General features: G+C 35.5%; 1 protein-coding gene across 1 annotated transcript; it reads right to left on the bottom strand.

The window, feature by feature from the left end:
- Positions 1 to 22,839: 22,839 nt before the first annotated feature.
- On the bottom strand, positions 22,840 to 24,167 carry LOC131656061 (uncharacterized). The gene has a single exon (XM_058925844.1). The coding sequence runs from the start codon at positions 24,094 to 24,096 to the stop codon at positions 23,551 to 23,553; it is 546 nt and encodes a 181-aa protein (XP_058781827.1). The 5' UTR covers positions 24,097 to 24,167; the 3' UTR covers positions 22,840 to 23,550.
- Between the last annotated feature and the right edge of the window lie 688 nt (positions 24,168 to 24,855).

Raw genomic sequence — 24,855 nt, 5'->3', positions numbered from 1 at the left:
GCTGAGAGTATGGGGGAGAAATCACTACTTGTTCTGCTAGAAATGTCACTGATTGTTTGCCATCATGAGATGTCATTGAGTGTTTGCCATCATCAAAAAGGGGGAGAATGTAAATACAAGGTCACATTCACAAAGAAGTTTTTGATCCATGGCAAACTCCACAAGCAAACAAACAACAAGGCTTAAGCAAAAGAACTCAAGGAAATGCTAGGTTGGCTATTCAAGACAAATCAGGTCGACCTGCAATATATCTAGGTGTGGTGGTCGTTTTCTTTACCTCCCCGTTTCACTTGGGAGGACGGCACGCTAAACCCTTCACGCGAAATTTGGAAGGAGAATGCGCCCGTGGTGGGATGAATTTTATTTCAGTTCTTCCTACGATATCACACGAACTTTCTTATTTGTCCTACGAGTAGGAAAGGGGAAAAAAGATCTCAACTAAACCCTAGGAGTTTGCTAAGTGTGGGGATTTACACCTAGACTAGAAATTCTGGAGTCCGGGAGGTCGGTTATACATAGGGAAGTGTTTAAACACCCTACATATCTGTAGTACACTACAGGAACCTTCTCTGTGTCATTGTGTTTGTGTTTGCTAATGATTGGGAAAGTTTCTCCTTTGTATTAGGAGAGAGAATTGAATTGATTTTAAAAGACAGACAGACAGACAAACAGACTATTTTTGGTATTTTATTAGCTCGCTGAGATTCCTTGTGAACCTCATGCCTACATATCCCTAGTGGAAGTCAGAGCTTAATGTAGTTCGGGGAACTAACTAGGGAAATTAATTATTTTTGGTGCCTTGCTTGAAGCTCAAGGTTGAAGCTTGGAATTAAATCTCTGTTTACAGTAAAGAGACATGAAATTATCTCTACAGAGAGGTATTTGTACTATTCTACCACAAACATTTAAAGGAGTGACAGAATAACTGAATTCATTTCATTCAAGAGGGGGACCTTACTTGTGTATGTGCAAGTATACCAGTCAAATGCCTCTAAAATGAAAGAAAGATGCTCATCCAAATTAGGGAAAGTTACCACATGTCTGGGTTTTACTGCCAGCTCATGCCTTTCAAAATCCTAAATGGGAGACTTGATTAAAATTGAAATGGAAATGTTTGTTTGAATGTGGTAGAGTAGTAAAAATATCTCTCTATAGAGATAAGCTATGTCTATCTACTGTATAAAAGATTTTGACTTTAGCTGGCTTGTATGAGGCCCAAGCTTGAGGCTTTTTGATTGATTAATTAATATCATTGACTCTGGGAGATGACTCCACTGGGGATTAATTACAGGGTATTTTTGTGTTCTGTACAAAGCCCAGAATTGAGGCTGACTCTACTTAGGGAGACTCTATTTATGTGCCTTGTACAAAGCCCAAGGTTGTGGCTAACTTTAGCTAGGGAAAACACTATGTTCTGCCTTGTACAAAGCCCAAGGTTGTGGCGGACTTTTAAATGAACTAAGTATTGATGACTATATGGGGAAAGATCCTAAGTTTTAGGAATCTTTGACACATGAAAATATGGTTTATCTGCCTTGTACAAAGCCCAAGGTTGTGGCTACTGAGTGATGAAGAACTCACTGGGGAGACTCTATTATCTGCCTTGTATAATGCCCAAGGTTGAGGCTGACTCTTGACAGGGGAGTTTTATTGTTTGGGTGCCTTGTATGAAGCCCAAGGTTGAGGCTAACTGTTTTTGTTGGTTTTGACTCTACTGGAGAAAAAAAAAGACTGTTTTTCTTTGGAAACTAACCCTTTCCAGGGATTTTGACTCAGCTGGTGAATTTGTCTGTTAAAAGACTGACTTTATCATGTTTTTTTTTTGAGGCTGACCCTTTCCAGGGGTTTTGACTCTTTTGGGGAAATTATCTCCTAAGAGAAATGAATCTTTATTTATTTTGACATTTTTATTAATTAACTTTGGAGGCTAACCCTTTCCAGGGGTTTTTATTAAAATGATTTTGGAGGCTAACCCTTTCCAGGGGTTTTTATTAAAATGATTTTGGAGGCTAACCCTTTCCAGGGGTTTTGAAAGAATGATTTGGGTAGCACTCCATTAATTATTAAAGGATGAAAAGATTGGCAGAAAGATTATCTAATGGAGACTTCTTGTTTAAAGCCCAAGATGAAGGCTGACTCAATGCTGAGGATGACCAAAACATAGATCCTAGACTCTACTAAGGAGGATTGATGAAGATAAGGGTGACAGAGACTGTCCATGTCTCTCATTCCAAAAATGTACTCAATGTGAAATTGAGACAAACTTAGCTTGTTTTAAGTCTGGTTTAAATTGGAAGAAACTCACCAGGGTAGGCTAAAAGGTGACTAAAGACCTGTTCCTATGTTTATAAGAAACCTGATGGGTCCTTGTATACAAGCTCAAGAGGAAGCTGGAAATGCTTTTAAGAAGCCTGTGGGTCCTTGTACAAAGCCCAAGAGGAGGCTAATCGAGGGTCCTTGTTATAGCACAAGAGAAAGCTTATGTAGTTTTGAACTTATTTTGGCTCTAAGCAAATGGGTAAGAGGTTTCACCGGGAATAATTCCTCTTTGGGTGGATGTGTCCTATATTTTTGGATTCTAAGGTTTTTGCCAAGATGTTTCACCGGGAATAATTCATCTTGGGGGTTTGAACTACAGATCTCTAATTAGGAAAGAGCCTTCACCGGGAAGACATTCTCAATCCTAGGTCATATTCCTATAATATATATATATAGTTTAACTGTCCTAAGGTTTATACTCAAACGTAGTTCTAAACTAATATATGCACAGTTTATATTTGACAGTAATTTAAATAAAGACTGTAAATTGTAAGCTTGTAAAGCCTAACCTGGATGGAGTGGAGGCCATTGAAGAAGTATGTACAGAGCCTCAACAGTAATTTTTGTTGTTTTTGTTGATAACAGTTGAATGTATATGATAAACAGTTAATGGTTTTTGAAAACAGAAGAAGTGAAGATGGACAAAGGTCACATAGGTATCTGAAGAGTTTCACCGGGAATAATGCCCTTCAAACACCAGAGGAATGTTTTGAAAACAGAAAGAAGATTTTGAAAATACAGTTTTGAAAACAAGCTAAGAAGAGAAGGTTTTTGGGACTTACACTCTATTAGAGGCCCACTTAAAAAAGATTTACTGTTTATGAAAACAGTTGAAGAAAAGATTGAAATGATATAAGGTTTTGTTGTTTGAAAACCTTAATCGTCTGTTTAATCGGAGATTGAAAACAATTTTGTAGATTGACAAAAGTCAACTTAATTAAGGCAAAGATGAAATCTATACCTAATTAAGACCTAAATAAATAGGGTTTTTATCATAACATTATTCTCAAAGTAATTAGGTTAAAACAAAATGAATATATATATTTTAAAGTATTTAAGAAAACATTTAAAACATACTATTTTAAACCTAATTAAAATACATGAAATAAATAATATTTTTTATGATTTTTTTGATTATTCACAAAATAGATATGTTAAATAAAAAGTGTGTGAAAAATGAAATGAAAATGATTTATTTTGATAGGTTAAATAAATATGTGAAGTTGTGAAGAGAAAATGAAAGAAATTAGTGTTAAAAAATAAGTTTTGGCCCTTGGAGGGTTTGAACCCACGCCCTTGAGGTCACCAGTCCAAAACAACACCACTGAGCCAACGCGCGCTCAGTGTTAGTGACTTGCCTCCATTTGGTCATATTTCAAAACAAGTTGTAAATCCTTAAAAAGAATCAAAAAGTCTGGGGCGAGGGGGATTCGAACCCCAGACTTGTGGCATGATGATACTAAGGGCGCATGTGTGGCCACTAGGGCAAGTTGTTTAGTCATTAATAAAACGCATACCACTCAAAATAAAATAAACTCTGCCCTGAGATTTGAATTTTGCGCGCCACCACCATCTTCGTCTTCAACCTCAAGCTCTATGAATTTGAATTTCTGAACTCACTCATTTCTCAATCATTTGCCATGATGTAAACACGAAACTTGCTCTAATTTCACTCACGATTCTAAATATGTAACTAACATAAACTAATATTAACTACATCTAACTAATTTACCAGAAATCGTGAAGAACCCTAAAATTTCAAAATCAAATTAAATGACTATACTGAAAGATAAATGGATGATGATAGAGGGTTTTCAATCCTCTGATGATGCTGAACAAGATAGAATCGAGCTATTTCACAAAGAGTACTTAAATTATAGAGGTGAAGTTCAGAAACTTACCTCTGAAAATGGAGGTCGTGAGGATGATTGAGGGCACCTGGGCTTGAATGAATGATCTCAATAGCTTCCCTGAGACTCAATGATGCTAACTGGATGCTTATTGTAGCCTGAATCCTTCTGAATTGTTCTATGGACCTCCCTCGATTTCAGCTTCAAGTGAACATGAAGGTTGTTGAATTTGGAGTTACAGATGAGCTGCAGCCATCTGGTTAGCTTCACTATGACCTGAGGAGTGTGTCTGGATGATTGGCTTGCCTTGAAACCTTCTGAATCACTCCATGGACCTCCAACTGCAAGTGCTCCAAAGTGAGAGCAACAATGGTGTTCCTCCACTTACAGAAGTGATCCAGGTGCTTGGATCACCTCAAATGACCTCCCTTGAGATGTTAGAATGCTCACTTCCCAAAGGTAAGCTCTGGTTTGAAGAAATCGATTCTTCTTGCCAAAGAACTTTGAAAAACAATGAACAAGAGGAGAGAAAGAGAAAGCAAGGAATATGGTTGCTTTGGTGTGTTTTTGAATGAGGAATGCATCTGTATTTATAGGCAAATGGATCAGTATAGCTACAGAGGAGTGAGCTTCCTTAGTGAAGTTGATTTGCTTTCTTAGCCATGAAGGAATTTTGCAAATATCTCTTATGCAATGATGAGAATTTTGATTCCATTTGATCAATCCCCTAGCCCTCGATTTTGCTTGATCTTAGGGGACAATTCTGAGCCAGAAATGAGCTCTAATTGGTTGGTGAGAAGATTCCTTGGGTGATTCATCAATTTGCCATAAATTCACAAATGTAATCATTACATAATCACATGTTCTTGTTTTTAGAATCTTCTTCAATCCTTATGGCATGGTGAAAATGAATGCATGGCATGGTTTCAGATGTGTTATGGGTCGTGTAGCATCCATAAGAGAGGTTATTTGCACAAAATTTGCAAAGTCCAAAAGTGCCCATGACCTATAATTTTACTTCATGAGGCCAACTTTGAACAAGCATAACTCCTAGCTCAAATTGAATTTGGAGAAGGTTGAACACAATTTGGAAAGCCCTAAACATCTACTTCAAATCATTAGTTTATGTCTTCTTCAGAATCATTTAGGAAATTTGTGAAAAATGAGCCCAAAGTTGGATGAAAACTAGGTTAAAACACTTAGAAAAATTTCTAAGTGTTTATGACCTAAACTTCAAAATTTCCAAAACTTCATAAATGGTTGATCTTTTGAAAAAAGTTCCTTTGTAAGATGTTGTTTTATTTTGCAAGATCTACAACTTTCATGTTGGAAGTTTTTTGAGTTGTGTAGGTGAAATTTTGAGATCTCACCATGCCTTCAAAAACCCTAATTCCCGACTTTTCGCTCCTTGATGAATTTCTTTGAATTTCTTTGGCCAAATGACTTTGACATCCATATATTGATGATATTGATCTTTGAAAGTCATTTTTTGACCAAAAACCTTAAAAGTCAATGATGATCCTTCACAGTTGACTTTTTCCTGACAAAGTGAATTTTTGGGCTTTTGTGTAGAAATAAGATCTTCTCCACAAATGGATGATATAAATGGATTATATGGAGGTAGTAGAGATCCTTGAATCATGTCTTGAGTTTTGGATTCATGCCCTGATCAGAAGTCAACTATCTTGGTGAATTAGGTCAAAACCCTAATTTGTCGACCATGTGAAAGTAATGACTGTAGACTTTGAATTGAAGTGTGATGTCCAGTAGACCTTGTAATATGAGTTATTTGAAGATGATTGATGTCTTTGAATGACCCTCTGAGGTTTTTTAGGGTTTCCCAAATGTGATCCCTGATTTCAGTCCTTGATAGGCTCAAAACCCTAGTCTGGTGACCTGAATAAACCTGTACTCATATGACTGGATGTCTAATCAATCATAGATGAGAAAAGTGAAGTTTTTGAGCCCCATGATTGTATTAGAGACTAGTCCTTGTATTGATTGATCCTTTGCCTGAGCTTTCTTGTCTTTGAGCATCCTTGATTAGGTACCAGATGGAGAAATGACTGCTCTGGGTACTTGTCTTGACCTGATGAAAAATCCTGAAGATATGTCATCTCAGGGGGGTCAAAAATTAGGGTATGACACTAGGTCGACTCAAAACTAAGAAAACAAGAAAGTTTCAGAAATACCACAAGTAGGTCGACCTAACCACACTCCCAGGTCGACCTAAACTGAAGAGCTTTTGTCATATCACTGTTAGGTCGACCCACTCACATCCACAGGTCGACCTAATCTGAAGAATTCTTCAAAAAGCTGAATTAACTGATTCTAGGTCGACCTAACCTAGCAATAGGTCGACTCAACTGGCAACAAATTCATTCTGACTCATTCTTACCTCTGTTAGGTCGACCTAAGCACCAAGGTAGGTCGACCTATCTGCTAAAAACTTCCCAAATCATGTGTTCACTCTGCTCCAACATACCAGCAACTCACATATATTATCCAAGGTTCAATTATTGAAAACAACACCAACGACTGAAAGATACACAAAGGCTTCTCATCTTCGTGCTTCGTCATCTCCAACACAATTACACATAATCATTCTTGCGTTGAGGGTTAGTGATCGAGTTCGATAACGTCCATGGAACGGAATTGAAGATTCCTAGTGGGTGAAGATTTGTGGGGTTTTTGGTGAATAAAATCCGAGGGTTTTGTCCTCCAAGATAGGTGTTTCTTGGGGGTTTTTATCAAGAGGTTTCATCGAGGATCCATCTGAGTGTGAAGATTGAAGAACAAGGGTTCAAGGCAAATCAAGACACTGCAGAAAAGGGATCAAGTGAAGCTCTTGGATCACCTTGATCTGACTCAAGATTAAGGGGGAAGAAGATTCAAAGGATCGACAAATTCGGTTTATTGTTTATCGCTTTGTTTTCTTCTTTGTATATACTACTTTCAACATTAATGGAAGATTTCCCAATTTCAATTTGGAATTGGGGGCAGACGTAGTCGTAGCGAGGATGATCGATGAACTGCCTGAACAAACATCGTGTTCTTGTCGCTTTTATCTTTTCATTTACGTTTTGTTCATATTTGGTCATAATTGCAAAATTGATTAACGATTCAAGTGTTAAAATTGTGAATTAAGGTTCTGCATAAACATCACAATTCACCACATCTTGAATCATCATCAATTTGAACATTATCACCAAGTGTTTGTCGTTTTGCTTATTCCATCATTACTGCATTGCAAACCAAAGTTTGTCAATTTAGAAGTTAATTGATTTTCAGCTGTGAAACGTATTGATTCGATAACATATCACTTCATCGTTAATCTCAATTATCTTGTGGTTTTGTCACATATACGACCCTTGCAATAACGGTCCGGAATAGACGCAAGTCGATTCAGAACCACTTTCGCTTTAGTTCGAAATAATTTCGAAAAACTCTGTGAGATCTATTCGCCACCCCTCTAGATCCTCAGGCCAGCGTCTAACAACTCCTTACTTTTACATGATTCTACAAAGATGTATTTGATAAATGTTTGGGTAGCATCTTGTAGTAATCTTCTTTCTTTTCTTTCTCTTCTTTCTCTTCATACTTTTTCCTCTTTTCTGTTTGGCTTCAACTTTCACCTTTGCTTGAGTATTTGCACTTGAGTAACATAAGTAGCCTTGGCATTCACAGCATTGGCATTTGCATCAGCACTTCTTCTGAAATATTTGATCTTCTTTTATAGTCTTCAGAAAGAAGTGGTGGTGTGAGGATAGACGAGTGTTTTCCAAAGACCAACAGTTACTTTCCAACGGATAGTATCAAATGTAGATGTTGGATAGTACAACATGTTACTTCCTTAGCTTGTAGCTTGCAGCTGTATCATGACAGCATGGAAGACAACTTCTGAAGAGTACAAACGTCTTTGTATAATAGTGGATTTGTTAAGCATATCGTTGCACTTCTGATCTTATCTTCATATGATGTAGTTCTGATCTGAAGTAATAAGTTTGGAAGAGATCAACTTCTTATCTTCATTCTTCTGATGAGTTTTCTAAAGAGTAATTCCAAAACTACTTTGTTATCATAGCATAAGATCATCAGAGTCATTAGAAACAGAACCTTGTCTTTCAGAAATACTAGCAACAACTTTTCTAAAATACAACACATGACTTCTTATCCGAGACTTAAGAATATTTAGAGGATATGTAAGATATCTGATTTGAAGAGAGTGAAAGAATCTAGATAAGGTTCCGTGCCATAGTGTTAGAGTCTTTCTAAATTAGAACAATGTTTTCAGATATATAAAGCAACAACTTTTCTAAAGACCGTTCATAATATATGAACTTAGATTCATGACAACTATTCCGCATTTCTGATCTTGACCTTTATCAGTTGATATTGACATTTATCAGCTGATCTTAACTATGTCATCAGAGTTAGAAGCAACAGCTCTTCTGACGAGCACATATTGACATCTGATCTTTTGAAGAAAAAACTTGTATCTGATGTAGACTTGTTTTCTGATCTTTGAGCAATCATCTTCTTATTTCTTCTGGAGATACTTGAGACTTCTGAAGCAATAACTTATTGAAAAGTACACAATAGATCCTCTTTCAAGTTAACATTCAGCTTTCTTCAATACAACTGATGTTTCTTCAAGAAGGATGTGAATAGTCTTTTCGACGTGCCAAGCATATTTTTGATGATTCTTTTGACAACAGTCCTAAATCAAAATGAATTTCTAATCTTCACACTTGAGAAACCGTTAGAAACAAAATTGTTTACATATAAAATATGTGTTGTTATCATCAAAACTTAGAGATGGAGTGCATAACCAAATCTTCTTATAACAGTCTCCTCCTTTTTTATGATAACAAAACCATATATTTTGATGTATAATTTTTAAAGGTAATATCACACAAAAAATAAACAAATCAGAGTTTAGATAGAGAAAACTCCCCGTGAGATGTACAAGCTCCCCCTGAGTCAAAGACTTACAGATTTTATAAGGAAGGGATATTTGAGTATTGTCTGGAAAACTCCACCTGAGTTAAACAAACTCCCCCTGAATCTAAAACTTCAGACTTTTTCATAAAAATAGGGTTTTCTGAGCTTGATTGCCATAGTCTAGAATTCTGATTTAAGAATATGGAAGAGATTTATCAGAGTTAGCTTTATCAGACATTCTTTCTTCTTAAAAACCTTCTAATCATCATACAGTTTCGTTATCAAAGCTTGATCTATCATACCCTTCACAATGTTGGAAGATTGTTAGCAACACTTGATCTCTCAGAACATTTTGATCAGCAGAATTTGTTTTATCAGAGTTTGATCAACAGACCCTTTCAATGTTTGAGATGTTCATTGAAGTAGTGCCAACAAAGCTTTGTGTTGTTCTAGTGTAAAGGCTGGAGAATTATAATCTTGTTCATTTTCTTCAATGAACTCAGTCAGACTCTCCTCATATTTATCTGACATGATTTCCTATTGGTTAATTGCACCATCTTGCTTGCAATGAGAAGGATACCCATGCTTTTTGAACCAAGAATCGACTATATGATTAGTTATGCCATAATGAGTGAAGACCCGCCTTCCTTGATCTCTACAACAAAAGGATCTACCACGTCTAGTGGTACCTCTACCTCGAGAATTGGTGTAGGGTTTGAAATAAAAAAGTTGGTTTTGGCTGGAATTGGGGAGCGCTAACACTTTTGATTCATCAAGGGGTATAATGGCTTGCCTTTCTTGTTGGAAAAGTAAGGAATAAACTTTGCATATATTAGGGAAGGGATACATTAACATGATTTGTGATCTAACTGCTAAGTATTGATCATTCAAACCTTTCAGAAAATGGATAATTATCTTGATCACCGTCTTTGTAAGCACGAATTTTGGGGATGGCATGACAAGTGGAATCACAAGAATAATCATGAATTAAACAAAATTGTCCAATTCTTGCACTATGCCAAATTTGTCTTTTAGCAGCACCCCTACTAAAGCGCTTTTAGGAGAAAGCGCTGGCATAGGTTTCGCTAAAAACAAAATAAAAAAACACGCAAAAAAAGCGCTCTTAAAGGGGGGGGTACGAAAGCGCTTTCGAAAAGCGCTCTTATAGGGGGGGTACGAAAGCGCTTTCAAAAAGCGCTCTTATAGGTGGCTTATGAAAGCGCTTTCAGAAGCGCTCTTAAAGGGGGGTACGAAAGCGCTTTTATCCTAAAAAGCGCTGGTAAAGGCAGGGCTACCAGAGCGCTTTCTAAAAGCGCTTTCATAGCTGTTTCGTTAATTAAAATTTTTAAAATCAAAATAATAGTTGTTTCATAATCCCTAATTCTTCTTTCACTGCCATCGCTGCCCAGAACAAAGAAACAAAGAACCATCGCTGCCATCTACGAAGAACTCCATAAAAACTCCATAAAAACTCCTCAAAACCGTATCTCATGCTCAAAACCGCCCAGAAAAACAAATACGAAGAGAAGACGAAGCTAGAACGAAGAACAAACCCTGCCCAGAAAACGAATTCGAAGCTAGACGAAGAACAAACCCTGCCCAGAAAACGAATACGAAGAGAAGACGAAGGTACACGATTTATAGTTCTGTTTTTGACATTTGAAAGATGAATGCAATCGTTTTCTAAGCTAGCCACCGCCCTCCTCTATATCTATCTATCTATCGATACTATTCCTCTCAGCTAGGTTTGTTTAGTATGGATGAATGCAATCGTTTTCTAATTTCCATTGTTGAAATTTGAATATTTATTACTGTTTGTGACAAATCTCTGGTTGGTTTGAAAATCAAATTTTTAAACAGGTGATTAATAGTTTCCTACCTATGACATTCCTGAAATTTGTATCAGTTTTGAAAATTTTGGTTTCTCTGTTCTGTTTCCCTAATTGCAAGTGATACATTAGAATCTGGCTTTATGTATTGTTTAGCTACTTTTGAACTATGCTTGTGTTAATTCAAACCTAATTGGATTATTAAATTAATCCCATGATTATGTTCATGCTTTTAAATATATAATCAACATTATACAGCAGAAAATTAGCAGGCAAACAAGCAATAAGCTGCGTCGCTACTCCTTTAAAGTGTAGTTTATGTTTGTATAATGTAAACTATCTCTATCTTTTTTATTTTATTTTTTCTACTTAGCTCTCAATAATGATTGTAGAAGGAACTAAAAAGCCTAAAGTTTTGGAGGTGTTATTCTTAATCTATTCTATAAATTGTATATACTGTTTGAGATTGCTTTTGCCTTGGATTCTAATATAGCTTTGCTTCTGTTTTAACAATGGCATAAGGGTTGGGTGTGGTGGTTTTCAAATTTTAATTTGTATTTGTACATCTTTTTCCGATTTTTTTTTGGTGTTCCATGAAAGTTTTGTTTGATTTTATTATGAATATTCTGTCAAAATCATTGGTTCAGTTACTTTTACAGTTACTTTGAAGTCTCTGGTTTCTACTTCTAAAATCATTGTAGTTTGTGCTACAGTTTGCATATAGTTCCTTCACTTTTATGATATTTGTATTTAACTGCATCATGTGTGTGTGTTTAATTTTACAGTTACTTTCAAGTCTCTGGTTTCTACTTGTACAACGTCGATTCAAACCTACCCATCTCCCACATCAAGTCTAACTCAGGTTACTATCCCTTTCTTCTTGCTTATAGTTTGTTATTTTCTGCTTATAGTTTATTGTTTATGGTTCTATTTAATATCAATTTAGTGTCTCTCAACCAGTTTTTTGGTTTGTGGACTTATATTACCTTGAAATAAGGTAATGTCTTCTTTAAGAAATCGGGTATTCTGATTAGGTATTCTGATTAGGCATTCTATTATTCACACTTTATAAGATCTCATTAGGTATTCTGATCAAGACATAATGATGATAGCTATTTATTATCTTGACAGAATTCCTTAGTACCTGATAGAGAAACCAAGAAGCATTTGTTTAGCTTAATTAAGACATGGATAAAACATGGATGAATTTAAACCGATTGTCGAAAGAGTACGAGAAAGGGGTATGGAAATTCGTTGAGTTTGCGGTTGCGCACTCCGAAGACCCGATTCGAATGCCGTATCCTTGCTTGGGTTGCTGTTATGGGGGTAAGGTTGACGGGAATAAGTTGGCATCCCATTTACTACGGTTTGGAATTGATAGAAGTTATACATGTTGGACAATGCATGGTGAGAAAAGTAACAGGAATGTTTAGTCGAGGTGTAATAGGAAGTATGCTTCAAATGACGATTGCACAGACACATACGATTGCGATCGAGTCGAAGAGATTACAGAAGCGCTTGAAGAAGATCTTGAGGATTATCCCAAAATGTTTGAGAGGTTGGTAAGCGATGCAGAGAAACCGTTGTATGATGGTTGTTCAAAATTCACGAGATTGTCTGCGGTGTTAAAGTTGTACAACTTAAAGGCGGACAATGGATGGTCGGATAAAAGATTCGCAGAGTTATTAGCCCTTATGAAAGATATGCTACCAAAGGATAATGTTCTTCCCAATCGAACGTATGAAGCCAAAAAGATGTTGTCCTCTATTGGCATGAGCTATGATAAGATACATGCATGTCCAAACGATTGCGTTTTGTTTCAAAACGAGTATGCAGCGTTGAATGAGTGTCCTAAATGCGGTGCCCCTCGATATAAGAAAAAGTTGTCTCCTGCCAAAGTCTTATGGTATTTTCCTATAATTCCGAGATTTAGACGCATGTATCGTAGTGAGACCGATTCAAGACACTTGACTTGGCATGCAGATGAAAGAATTATTGATGGAAAGTTGCGACATCCGGTAGACTCACCACAATGGATGAAAGTTGATACTGATTATCCTGAATTTGGAAAAGAAGCAAGAAACCTTCGCTTGTCATTGTCTACTGATGGAATGAACCCGCATGGTATTCAAAGTATCTCGCATAGCACATGGCCTATGATTCTTATGATTTATAACCTACCTCTGTGGCTATGTATGAAGCGTAAGTACATGATGTTATCTATGCTAATTTCTGGGCCTAAACAACCAGGGAATGACATAGACATATACTTGGCACCCTTAATCGAAGATTTAAAGTTTTTGTGGGAGAACGGTGTGGAGGTTTACGATGGGTATAGGAAGGAAAGTTTCAACTTGAGGGCGATGTTGTTTGGAACAATTAATGATTTTCCAGCATACGGAAATCTATCCGGGTACAGCAATAAAGGTCAAAAGGCGTGTCTTGTTTGTGAAGATGAAACCGATATGACACGATTGGAGCTTTGTCAGAAGAATGTCTTTCTCGGCCATCGTAGATTCTTAAATTCTAATCATCACTACCGTGGGTGGATAAAAGCATTCAATGGAAAGGCCGAACATCGTACAGCCCCGCCTTTTTTGTCAGGTGATCAAATTTTTGAAAAGGTGAAAGATATGAGCACTCAGTTTGGCAAGCCTTTTGCACATTCACTTGTCAAGGGTGGGTGGAAGAAGAAGTCAATTTTTTTTGAACTTCCATATTGGAAGTCGTTGTACGTGAGACATTTCCTGGATGTTATGCATATTGAAAAAAATGTATTTGACAACGTCATAGGTACGTTACTCAATATACAAGGAAAGTCTAAGGATGGCCTTAACATAAGGAAGGACATGGTAAACATGGGAATGAGAACTGAATTGGGACCCGTGACGAAAGGAAGACGAACATATCTGCCACCTGCTGTATACACTCTATCTAGAAAGGAGAAGAAAACATTGTGTAAGTTCCTCAGTGAAGTTAAAGTTCCAGAAGGCTACTCTTCAGATATTAGAAGACTTGTGTCCATGAAAGACCTCAAGTTAAAGAGTTTGAAGACGCATGATTGCCATGTTATAATGGAACATTTTTTACCAATAGGTATACGTTCTATTCTGCCAGAAAAAGTAAGAAGCACAATAACTAAGCTGTGTTTCTTCTTCAGGTCAATTTGCAGTAAGGTGGTCGATCCCGCGATCTTACCAACATTGCAAAAAGAGATAGTTGTTACTTTATGTGATCTTGAAATGTATTTTCCTCCCTCGTTTTTTGACATAATGGTTCATCTAGTCGTTCATCTTGTGAAAGAGACACAATTGTGCGGACCAGCTTATATGAGATGGATGTACCCTGCTGAACATTATATGAAAATATTAAAAGGGTACGTGAAAAATAGAAGTCGACCGGAAGGTTGTATTGCCGAACGATACGTTGTTGAAGAAGCAGTTGAGTTTTGTACTGAATATCTGTCAAATGTTCAGTCAATTGGACTCCCTAAATCTCATATTGTCGAAAAAAAAGAAGGAAAAAGGCTAATTGGAAATAAAGTTGTGACAGTATCAATGGTTGAACGAGATCAAGCGCACTTGTATGTTCTGCACAATGAGATTGAGGTTGAGCCGTATGTTGAAATGCACAAGGTTGTTCTCCGAGATTTAAATCCAAATAGAAATGAGAACTGGATAGTACGAGAGCACAATCGAAGTTTCATACCGTGGTTTAGGGATCATATTTATTCAAAGTATCGTTCAGATCCTGCTTCAGTAACAGAAAGGTTGAGATGTTTAGCCTATGGTCCAAGTGTAATTGTGTTTTCTTATAGCGCATACGCAATTAATGGATACACATTTTATACCAAAGAACAGGATGATAAAAGTACTATGCAAAATAGTGGTGTTACCTTGGTAGCTGAAGCAATGCACATATCAAGTGCGAATGACTTAAATCCGAAATTTGCAAATTTGTCATATTTTGGGGTTATCGAGCGCATTTTGGTGTTTGATTACGCGAAGTTTCAGATTCCTGTATTTGGTTGCAAGTGGGTTGAAAATAATAGTGGCATACGAATGGATAAGTCAGGATTTTTGCAAGTGGATCTCAATAGGGTAGGGTACAAAGATGAGCCTTTCATTCTAGCCTCTCAAGCTAAACAAGTGTTCTATGTCAATGATCCGACAAGTACGAAATGGTCTATAGTGCTTTTATCTAACAAAATAGTTGATGAAAACATTGAAGATCAAGGTGATATTGGTGTTGGCATTGAATCTTGTACAAGAAACGATCAAAATGAGAATGAATCTTGTATTAGAAATCATCATAATGAGGGTATTTGGATCAATCCAACCGTCCGCGTTGTTAAGAGACGCGTAGAACACAATCCTACCAAGAAAAGAAAGAGACGTTAGTGATAAAGGTAATAGTATACATATTCCGACTAATTTGCTTTATTCAATTTGTACCGATTGTTTTATTCAATAGTATAGTACTTATTCAATTTTGGTGCATATTCTCGTTTTGTACATAACTTTTGAACCATGTATCCGTTTGTCGACTCCTTTACATGTAACTATACTATTTTGACGATTCCGGAGCTGCTCATGCACTTATCTTTACATTTCGGGACTGTTTTTTTATCGGTTTTGCTTCTGCCCGTAATCAAAAGTCGGGCTTAGGGTCTGAATTTCGGAAAACCGACTTTATTTTTGAGTCCGTGGGGACGTTTTACCATAGCCATGTAAATTTCGTTCAATTCTGACAACTTTCTTTTTTGACGCTTATTTTAATTTGTACCGATTTCGTTTCTGATTTACTTGTACATGCATGGTTTGACTTCCATTTGACTTGTATAGATTGTTAGCTTATTAATAGTGTACTAATGTGCTTTAGTTTGTTTGATACAGGTTCAATGGCTCCGGATAGAGATGCTCCACCTGAAAACTCACAAGAAAACTCATAAGAAAGAGATGCTCAAGAAAGAGATGTTCCGGATACAAATGCTCCACCTGATATTGAAGCAAAAGAAGTTGCACGAGGCATCACCATTATGAAGGGAATCATTCGACATAGAGACCAAGGATTAGTATACCATTTGGAATGGAATTCTGAAAACCAACCAATTGGTCCTAATTCTGCAAAGTTGACAAGCTATATTGGTACACTTGTCCATATGCATATTCCAGTCTCCGTAGCTAAATGGAATCTGAAAAGCGAAGAGTTGGATGCGGAAAAAAAAAAGCGATTTGGGACGAGCTTCAGGTATATATCATATATGGTTGTTGTTATTATCTTGACGATAAATTGTTTAAATTACTTATACTAACACACTATGCGTATGTTTTTTTGCAGAGGACTTTTGAGATACCAGATGAGCGTAGACGCTACATACTTAGTTTGGCCGGAAAAAGATATAGAGGGTGGAAAGCTTTTTTGACAAACACCTATCTTAAGGATAAAGATGGAAACTTTCTTGAAGAGGCACCGGGACGGCCAAAAAAGTATGAGATCTTCATTGATGAAAAAGATTGGGTTGAGTTTGTAAATCAAAGAGATGAAGATTTTCGGAAAAGGAGTGTCACAAATAGTGCGAGAGCATCAAAACCCGCGTATCCATACAAAAAAGGGCATTTAGGATATGCACGCTTAGAGGATAAAATTGTAAGTAAATAGAAATGCGTTTTAATTAATTGTCTAAATGTGTTTTATTTGACAATTTTATCATTTGTGTCAATGCATAGTTAGAGGAGACTAAAAGTGAGGAAACTTCACTTCCTATACATGTGTTGTGGAAGGAAGCTCGTGTGGGCAAGAATCAAGCTGTCGATCCCGATGTTCAGAGAGTTTATACTGAATGTGTAAGTATAATACTGTGTCTTTAATTAAATCAAATGTTTTTTAATATATAAATGATTTTTTATCTCCACTAATAATTATTGAAATGTAAATGAATTACAGGAGACCTTGTCGCAATCGGTGTCCACCGGTGAGGACCAGGATGATAGGAGCGTAATTAGTAGAGCACTAGATGCTCCCGAGTATCCCGGTCGGGTGAGGGGTAAGGGTCATGGTGTGACTCCAACCTCTTTTTACAAGCATCCTAGGAGAAGAAATCCTACCAATCAAGAAGTGTTGCAAAAATTACAGGAATTGCAAGCACAAGTCTCTGAATTGCAAAGAGATAAAGATATGTATATGAGAGAAAAGTGCAATACTGCGTCGGTGAAAGAAACTAGTGATAAAGCTAGTTTCAACTGTCAAAGAAAACTTCCCGAGGTAATTATAAATTTCTTTTCCTTACAAATTGTTCTATTTTATTAACGATAATGACTTTATATTTACTATTGGTTTAGGGCATTTCTTCTTGCCAACTATACTTATCGTCACCGTATTATCGCCTAGTTGGCAAGGGAAAAGTGCACAACACTGTGGGAGATTTACTTCACCATAGACCGCTCCCGGATGGATACCTGAAAGTATCAGTTGATGTTTTATTAGATCATGATGCGGTGCTACCGGTACCTGACATGGTCTCAGAGACAACATTGATGCGAGATGCAATAGGGTCATTTGTTGCATGGCCCTCGGAGCTCATTATCATTGGTGATGAGGTATATTCAAAACCATTATGAATCATTTAGTTTTCGAATGTCAATTCTGCACCGTTACGTTAATTATTTTTTACATTTTAATTTTAGACTGCTCCTACAAAACCCGCAATTAAGGGCAAAGGGATTTTACAGGAGGAGGAGTCTGTTGCATCACTAAAAGAGGTACATTTAAGGTGTTAATATATAATTTGAATCTAAAACTGCATGATTTTATATTTTATCAATCGTTATATGATTTTTAGGCATCTGCTCGGGGGTCACAACAAGTGACACAGGTCGTTCGTAGCGTACCACCTAAGGGTCCTCCGAAGCAAGCGGCAAAAAAAGGTGGTGCTTTTGTGCCTCGATACCGGACGACGCTCGGAACACTTGTTGATATGTCCGATTTGAAGGAAGGTGCTCTCCGTCAAATCAATATGGAGGAAGGTATCTTTGGTGTTGAATTCATGTCACATATTGGAATAGATGACTTGGAAGAGATTTTTACGCAAGAACAACTAGGCGTCGCTAATATGCACTCGTACATCCGGTAATATTCACTCATCCGATATATTATTTAATTAGTCAAACAATTTATTTACACATTATGTTTATTATGTTTTTCACTCATCCGGTAATATACATTAATATGCACTCATACATCCGGTTATTCACTCATCCGCTAATATGTTTATAATGTTTTTATTTAAGGTTGTTGCATGACAGAGTGTTGCACGGGACTGCATTGTCAAACAGATTCCGTTTCGTGTCTTCCGCCCATTGCAGCGGAATGACAATTGCTTTGGAACCGGAATCAGGTAGACAGCGCTTAGTCGATAGATTCATGTCATCCGGCAATACAGAAAGTCTGATTCTTTGGGCGTATAATACCCGACCAGTAGGGTTAGTTTCTCATTCTTGGTTCATTTAATCTTTGTTTCTTTTGCGTAGCAAAATTTTCATATAACCTATTGTTTTAATTTATAGAGTACACTGGTTGTTGCTTGCTATCAACCCGATAAGAGAAGTTGTATATTTTCTGAATTCGGTAGATGGTGAGTGGAGCAATTATCCGGCTATGAAGGAAATTATTGATTTGTAAGTGGGATCGTTCTAAATATTCTTGTATATTTATATATTTAATTATTTGTGAGATTGATCTAAATATATGCTTTTATATTTTTGTTAGATCAATACAAGTATTCCGAAGTCAACGAGACGCACAGGTATCCCAGACTAAATCAAACAACATTACTTGGATCAAAGTGCAGGTACATTATTTTTCACAATTTTGCTTATAATATTTATGCTACTTGATAAAACAAGACAACTATAAAATCTTATTTGTTTTTCTATGTACTGTCTGATACAGCGGAACAGTTCAAAATGCGGATACTTTGTTTTGAGGTTTATGAAAGAAATCCTTCAAAAGAATCAATTAGAGATTCCAATCACGGTATGGATTTATAACTTAATTAGATAACTTCTTATAATTTATTACATTTAACTAAATCATTCATATTATGTTTTTATTCTGTGGTACTTTGACGAATTCCGTGCTGCTTCTTACATGAAACTTAAGTTGGAAGAAATCAAAGAGGAATTGTGTCAATTTTATATTCATCAGCTATTCATGTAGTAAGATTTGTGTCGATTTGAAGAGAATATTATAGTACTCTAGGATATATGGTTACTAACTTTGTTCATATTGTTGCCAATTAATATTTGAAGTATAATATTGTTGATGTTAGAGATTTAGTTTGATTGACATAATGATGTATATATATAATTTTGGATATTATAATGATATTATATTAGTATATATATAGTCCTACCTATGGTTGAAAATATATCGTCGAAAATATATTACAGGTCGAAAATATTACAGGTTGAAAATATATTACATGTCGAAAATGTTACAGGTCGATCTGGGATGCTGAAATTATAGGCTGCACTTTAAAATATCTCATTTAGCAACGACAGCGCTTTTAAAAAGCGCTCTTAAAGGTCCACATACGAAAGCGCTTTGTTACAAAAAGCGCTGCCAAAGATTAAAAAAAAAGAAAAAAAAAACGCAACCTACCAAAGCGCTTTTGGAAAAGCGCTCTAGTAGGGGGGCTACCAGAGCGCTTTTTCCAGCAAAAGCGCTCTTATAGGGGGTCTACCAGAGCGCTTTTTCCAGAAAAAGCGCTCTTATAGGGGGGTCTACCAAAGCGCTTTCTGTAAAATGCGCTCTTATAGGGGGGTCTACCAGAGCGCTTTTTCTGGAAAAAGCGCTCTTATAGGGGGGGTCTACCAGAGCGCTTTTAAAAGCGCTTTCGTAACCTACGCCAGCGCTGGCTTTGGCAGCGCTTTAAAGCGCTGTTAAAGGCCAAAAAAAGCGCTCTTGTTTGTCTTCCGTGTTGTAGTGTTGGCACAATTTCTTGATCTTGGTATAATGGGAAGAGATAGAAGAATCACCTTGTTTCAGAGTGCAAATTTCTTTAGGGATATCATAAATTCTGAAAACGTCTCCTTGATAAAATTGATCCTTTAATTCGATCCACATTTCAGTAGCATTATCCACATATAAGTTACTTTGTTCAATTTATGTTTCTACATAATTGTTGATCCATGACGTGATCATGGTGTTGCACCAGTCTCAAACAATTTAGTTGTGATCATGATCGGGTGGTCGAGGAAAAGTGTCATTGATGAGTGTAGTTTGTTCTTGGATCTTAGCACAATAGTCATGGAACGCGACCAGGAAGGGTATTTGTTGCTTGAGGAAATAAGAGAAATAATAACTAAAGCTGGATTTTCATTAGGATGCATGAAATATGGATCAGGATAGTCAGTTTGATAGCCTTTTTTATTGGCGTGAAAAGAAGATCAGCCATTGATGCTGCTTGTAGAGCTAGTGATAGACATGGTGACTTCAGTAAAAATGAACAAGATGAAAAGGAGGAAGATGAATGAAAATTGGAGATTGATGAGCTTAATCATAACGGAGAAGGATGAGTTTAACCCAGGTCAATGATACCGTGTTAAAACACAAGCTAAAATATAGAAAAGAATTGAAAGCAACCAAAGAAGGATGAAAAAGTGAATTGTTATTGCTCAAATCTTAATAAATTACATGGATATGAGCTTGTTTATATAGCATATAACATGTAACTAACTAATAACTATATGATGACTAACTTAGAGTGAGTTATTTTCTGTGATGATTCTACTCTCCATATTAGTTACTATCTCATCTTCACTATTACATTTAAGAAATGTTGCAATGTTATTGTTGTAGACTGTTTTGCTCAAAATATAACAATATCTATTACTTTTCAAGTAGAGCTCAAGGGGATTATTCACACAATTGAGATAGCTTTTAAAACGGTAGAATTTTTGGCTTGGTATGAAAACATAGTTTCAATTAGTTAGTCTTGCTTTCAAAAATCATGATATTGTTGACTTATCTTCAACTGACTAAGAATATACTCCCTCCGTCCCAAATTATAAGAGAAAATCACTTTTTAGATTCATTAAAGAATTAATGTATCTGGTCTATATATTGACCAGAAACATTAATTCTTCAATGAATCTAAAAAGTAATTTTCTCTTATAATTTGGGACAGAGGGAGTATGTTTCATTATTTCTCATATTTTTATGGCTTAAATGCATTTTTGGTTTCTGTAAGTTAGCGAGTTTTTGATTTTCGTCTCTGTAAATTATTTTTTTTTATTTGAGTCCTTATATCTTACTTTTTGCTTGATGTTTAGTCCCTAAAGCCTAAATCCGCAGGAAAATCTGCAGGTTTCCTGCGGATTTTCCTGCGAAATTTCTTGCGAATTTTAATTTTAGGGACTAAAACGAACGCGAAAGTGAAATATAGGGACTCAAACAAAAAAAAATAACTTACAGAGACGAAAATAAAAAACTCGCTAATTTAGAGGGACCAAAAATGCATTTAAGCCTATTTTTATTATTTGTAAAAAATAATTAAAGAAAAATCTAAAATTGAGATTAATGATTTGACATCAAATTTTTTGAATGCAATAAATATCTAACAATGCAATTTAATTATGTTTTCCTGTATATTTAAAGAAAATATTGTGCACATTGATTTTTGTGTCTGAAAAACTACACAATTTGTGGTCCATATGCACGTGTTATGGGGACAAGATGAAGCCACTCACTGTTAACTATCTTTATTAAAAGCTTCTACCGACAGATTAGCTGGAAGCATGTTTTTATTTTAGTAATAACCTGTTGAATCATATTAAAAGCTTGGCACTAAATTTTATGGGATTGAAATTAATATAAAAAAATGTTTATAATTTAGACTAAAAAATGTTTATAATTTAGACCAAAAAATGATTTATTTGCTTAATTATTGCATTAATTGAAAGTATGAGCCTTCAAAAAGAAGTGTTAAACCAAAAGCTACTTTGTGAATTCATAATTTTTCTTTAATTAAAATACACATAATAGAAAACCATTAAGGGCACTCACTGTAATATGAGATTAACTTCAATATGATTCCAAATGTAGCAAACCATTTAGGAAAAATTGATCACATGATTGTAACTTGGGTTTGGGCTATCTTTGTGTTCCCAACAAAAATTAATTTCCACCCGATCTTGCTCTTTGCAATAAATAACACCATTAAGAAACAAAGCAGAGATACCCTATAGAATACTCCCTCCGGTCTCATATATAAGCAAACATTTAATTTTTAGATTCATTCAACAATCAATGTATTTAGTCTAATAATAGACTAAATACATTGATTGTTGAATGAATCTAAAAATTAAATGTTTGCTTATATATGAGACCAGAGGGAGTAGTCTATTGCATAAAAAGACAAAATTATAACTTAAGATAATTTTCCCTTTCTCCCCAAGTAAAGAAGGGCTACAATTCAAATGGTAAAAATACCATTAATATTTAATATATTGAAGCATAAGTTCGAAATCGTAATAGCATTATCTCAAATATAATTTTAAATTTGGATTTTAGTCGCAGATGTGATTGTGGGTGTTGCGACTGTGGTAATAGTTGCGTTGCGCATTGTAATTATTGCGGATTGAATTTTCATTACATTAGAATTAAATTGAGCTTTGAAGAAAATATTTGATAAAATATGAGTGAAGTTGCCTAATCATGCAATTTTAATGCGGCCGAACATGTAATTTTTTTTTGTTTTACCACCAATATCTTGGCATACTGGACCGACTAATCCGATTCCGAAATTAGTTCTGGCATCAAATAGTTTAACCTCCTTCCAATCACAATTGCGGAGATTGAACTGTAATTTACCCTACTAAGATAAAATCCTACTCTGAACACTTGACATGTGTGAATTTCTCCTATAAATAGACTCTAAATAATAACAAGAAGTTGGCTTGTAAAAAAATAACAAAAAGTTGAATGCACAATAAAAAAACATAAAATTCATCTTAAATTCAGCATTTGAGAAATAGCAAAAACAAACTTTTTTACTACTAAAAGCTCTCTCAATCTATTTCGCATGATCACAGCTGCAATAACAACAAGAGGTTGGGCAATACTCTCTCCTAGCACATGACATCCTAATTACAAAATAATAGACGATTCACTTATACCTTAGAAATAAGCTTGTTTTTGAGAGGAGCAAAATCAGAACCAAATCTAACATAGAAAAATAACAGAACTAAAAAAAATTGAATTACAAGCAAAAATTACATACCAAATTTATACAATTGATCTCAAATTTTGTGTCTCTAAGACATAGCAACAAAATTAAAGACCTACTTCATTTTTCAGATTTTTATCTTCTTGATGGTTCAAACTTTTTTAAAATTTTTATTTCCTTATAAACATGAAGAAAACCTATAGCAAAAATCTTTTGTTCAACTCAGAACTAAGATTAAACTATATCTTTCGTACATCTTTCGTACAGATACCAGACACAATACAGACACTAAACATGTTGGTGTCACATTTTAACTTACATCGAATATTGAACATGCTTTCATTTTCCAGTGCGGAAACTACACAACAACAAATCTTGTTTACCTTACGCGCCTCTTGTAGATATTTTGGAAGCCACTGTTCGAGCTAGCCGAACGATGAATTCCAAAACACAAAGTAGAAACCGGTGAACCATTGCCATCATCTTCACTTACACCCCTAAAATCAAAAGACGATCCACCGCTTAAGAATCTCCTCCTACTCACCCTCGTGGTCGCGGACGTAATTTTGGCAGAATCCGTTGACAATGAAGAAGGCGACGACGAGGGAGACGATGACCAATTGATTTTCTTGAAGCTTATTTTTTGAAGAAATGCCGAAAAGAGTTTGGATGATTTAGAGTGTTTTTTCTCATTCTTTTTGTTTGCATTGTTGAAATAAGAAGGTGGAGGTGTGAGAGGGGGAATTGTGTCTTTAGAGAATGTGTGTTTTGGAGTTCCGGGTTGAGATTCCCAAACAAATGGAACTGCAACAGAAACTCTAAAAGATGGGTTAGAGATGGAATTTTCCTTTGAAAGTAGTCTAGAGAAAAACTTGTCATCTTGTTTGATTTGAAGAACACTTTTCTCACAAGTGGAGTTGAACATTTTTGTTTGATTTGAAATATTGGTGAGAGTGAGAAGAAAGAAAAATTTGGAGATGGTTTTTGGATCTAGTAAGTATGGGAAATATAAATGGACTTATCAAAGGTTGCATATCTTTTTATATGCATATAGTGTACATGGACTCATAATAGTACTGAAAGATTTTGATACTGATACCGATACCGTAATTCATCATTTTTTATAGTGAAAAATAAATGTTGATTAATTCAAATTACAACACTGCTATCAGTATTGTAACACTTATATCGATTAAAATTGCAAAAATTTATATGTGATTGTATTTAAAACTTTGATCATTAGTAAAACTTATATATTCACAAAGTCACAACGTGAGATTGATAAATATTTTGTTACGATCAAGTGATCCAAATTTTTTAAATAAAATTTTAATTTATTTTAGAAACTAAAATTTGATAATAAAATAAGTTTAATTTTGCAAAATGTAGGGTTACATTTGCAAATTGGTTATTGACAATAAATGGTATTAACTAAAACTAGATCATACTTTTTAGTTAAAAACGTTTACATTTTCTTTGCCTAGCTGTTTTTGGACCATTTCTTTATATTTATTTTACTCTGTTTTTGGACCATTTCAATTAAATTTGAAAGCAAGGCTGAATTAAATTTTGAGTAAATTATGATTTTTGTGGTTGTGGATGATAGCTTTTGATTCATAGAATATTGGTTTTGGACCTACACAATTTATACTCAAGGTTTTAAATTGTGATTATGGGCTAATTA

The sequence above is a fragment of the Vicia villosa genome, linkage group LG3 (genome assembly GCF_029867415.1).
Source record: "Vicia villosa cultivar HV-30 ecotype Madison, WI linkage group LG3, Vvil1.0, whole genome shotgun sequence".
NCBI lineage: Eukaryota > Viridiplantae > Streptophyta > Magnoliopsida > Fabales > Fabaceae > Vicia > Vicia villosa.
Note: the sequence above shows the minus strand (reverse complement) of the source record. Positions and strands in the feature narration are given on the sequence as shown.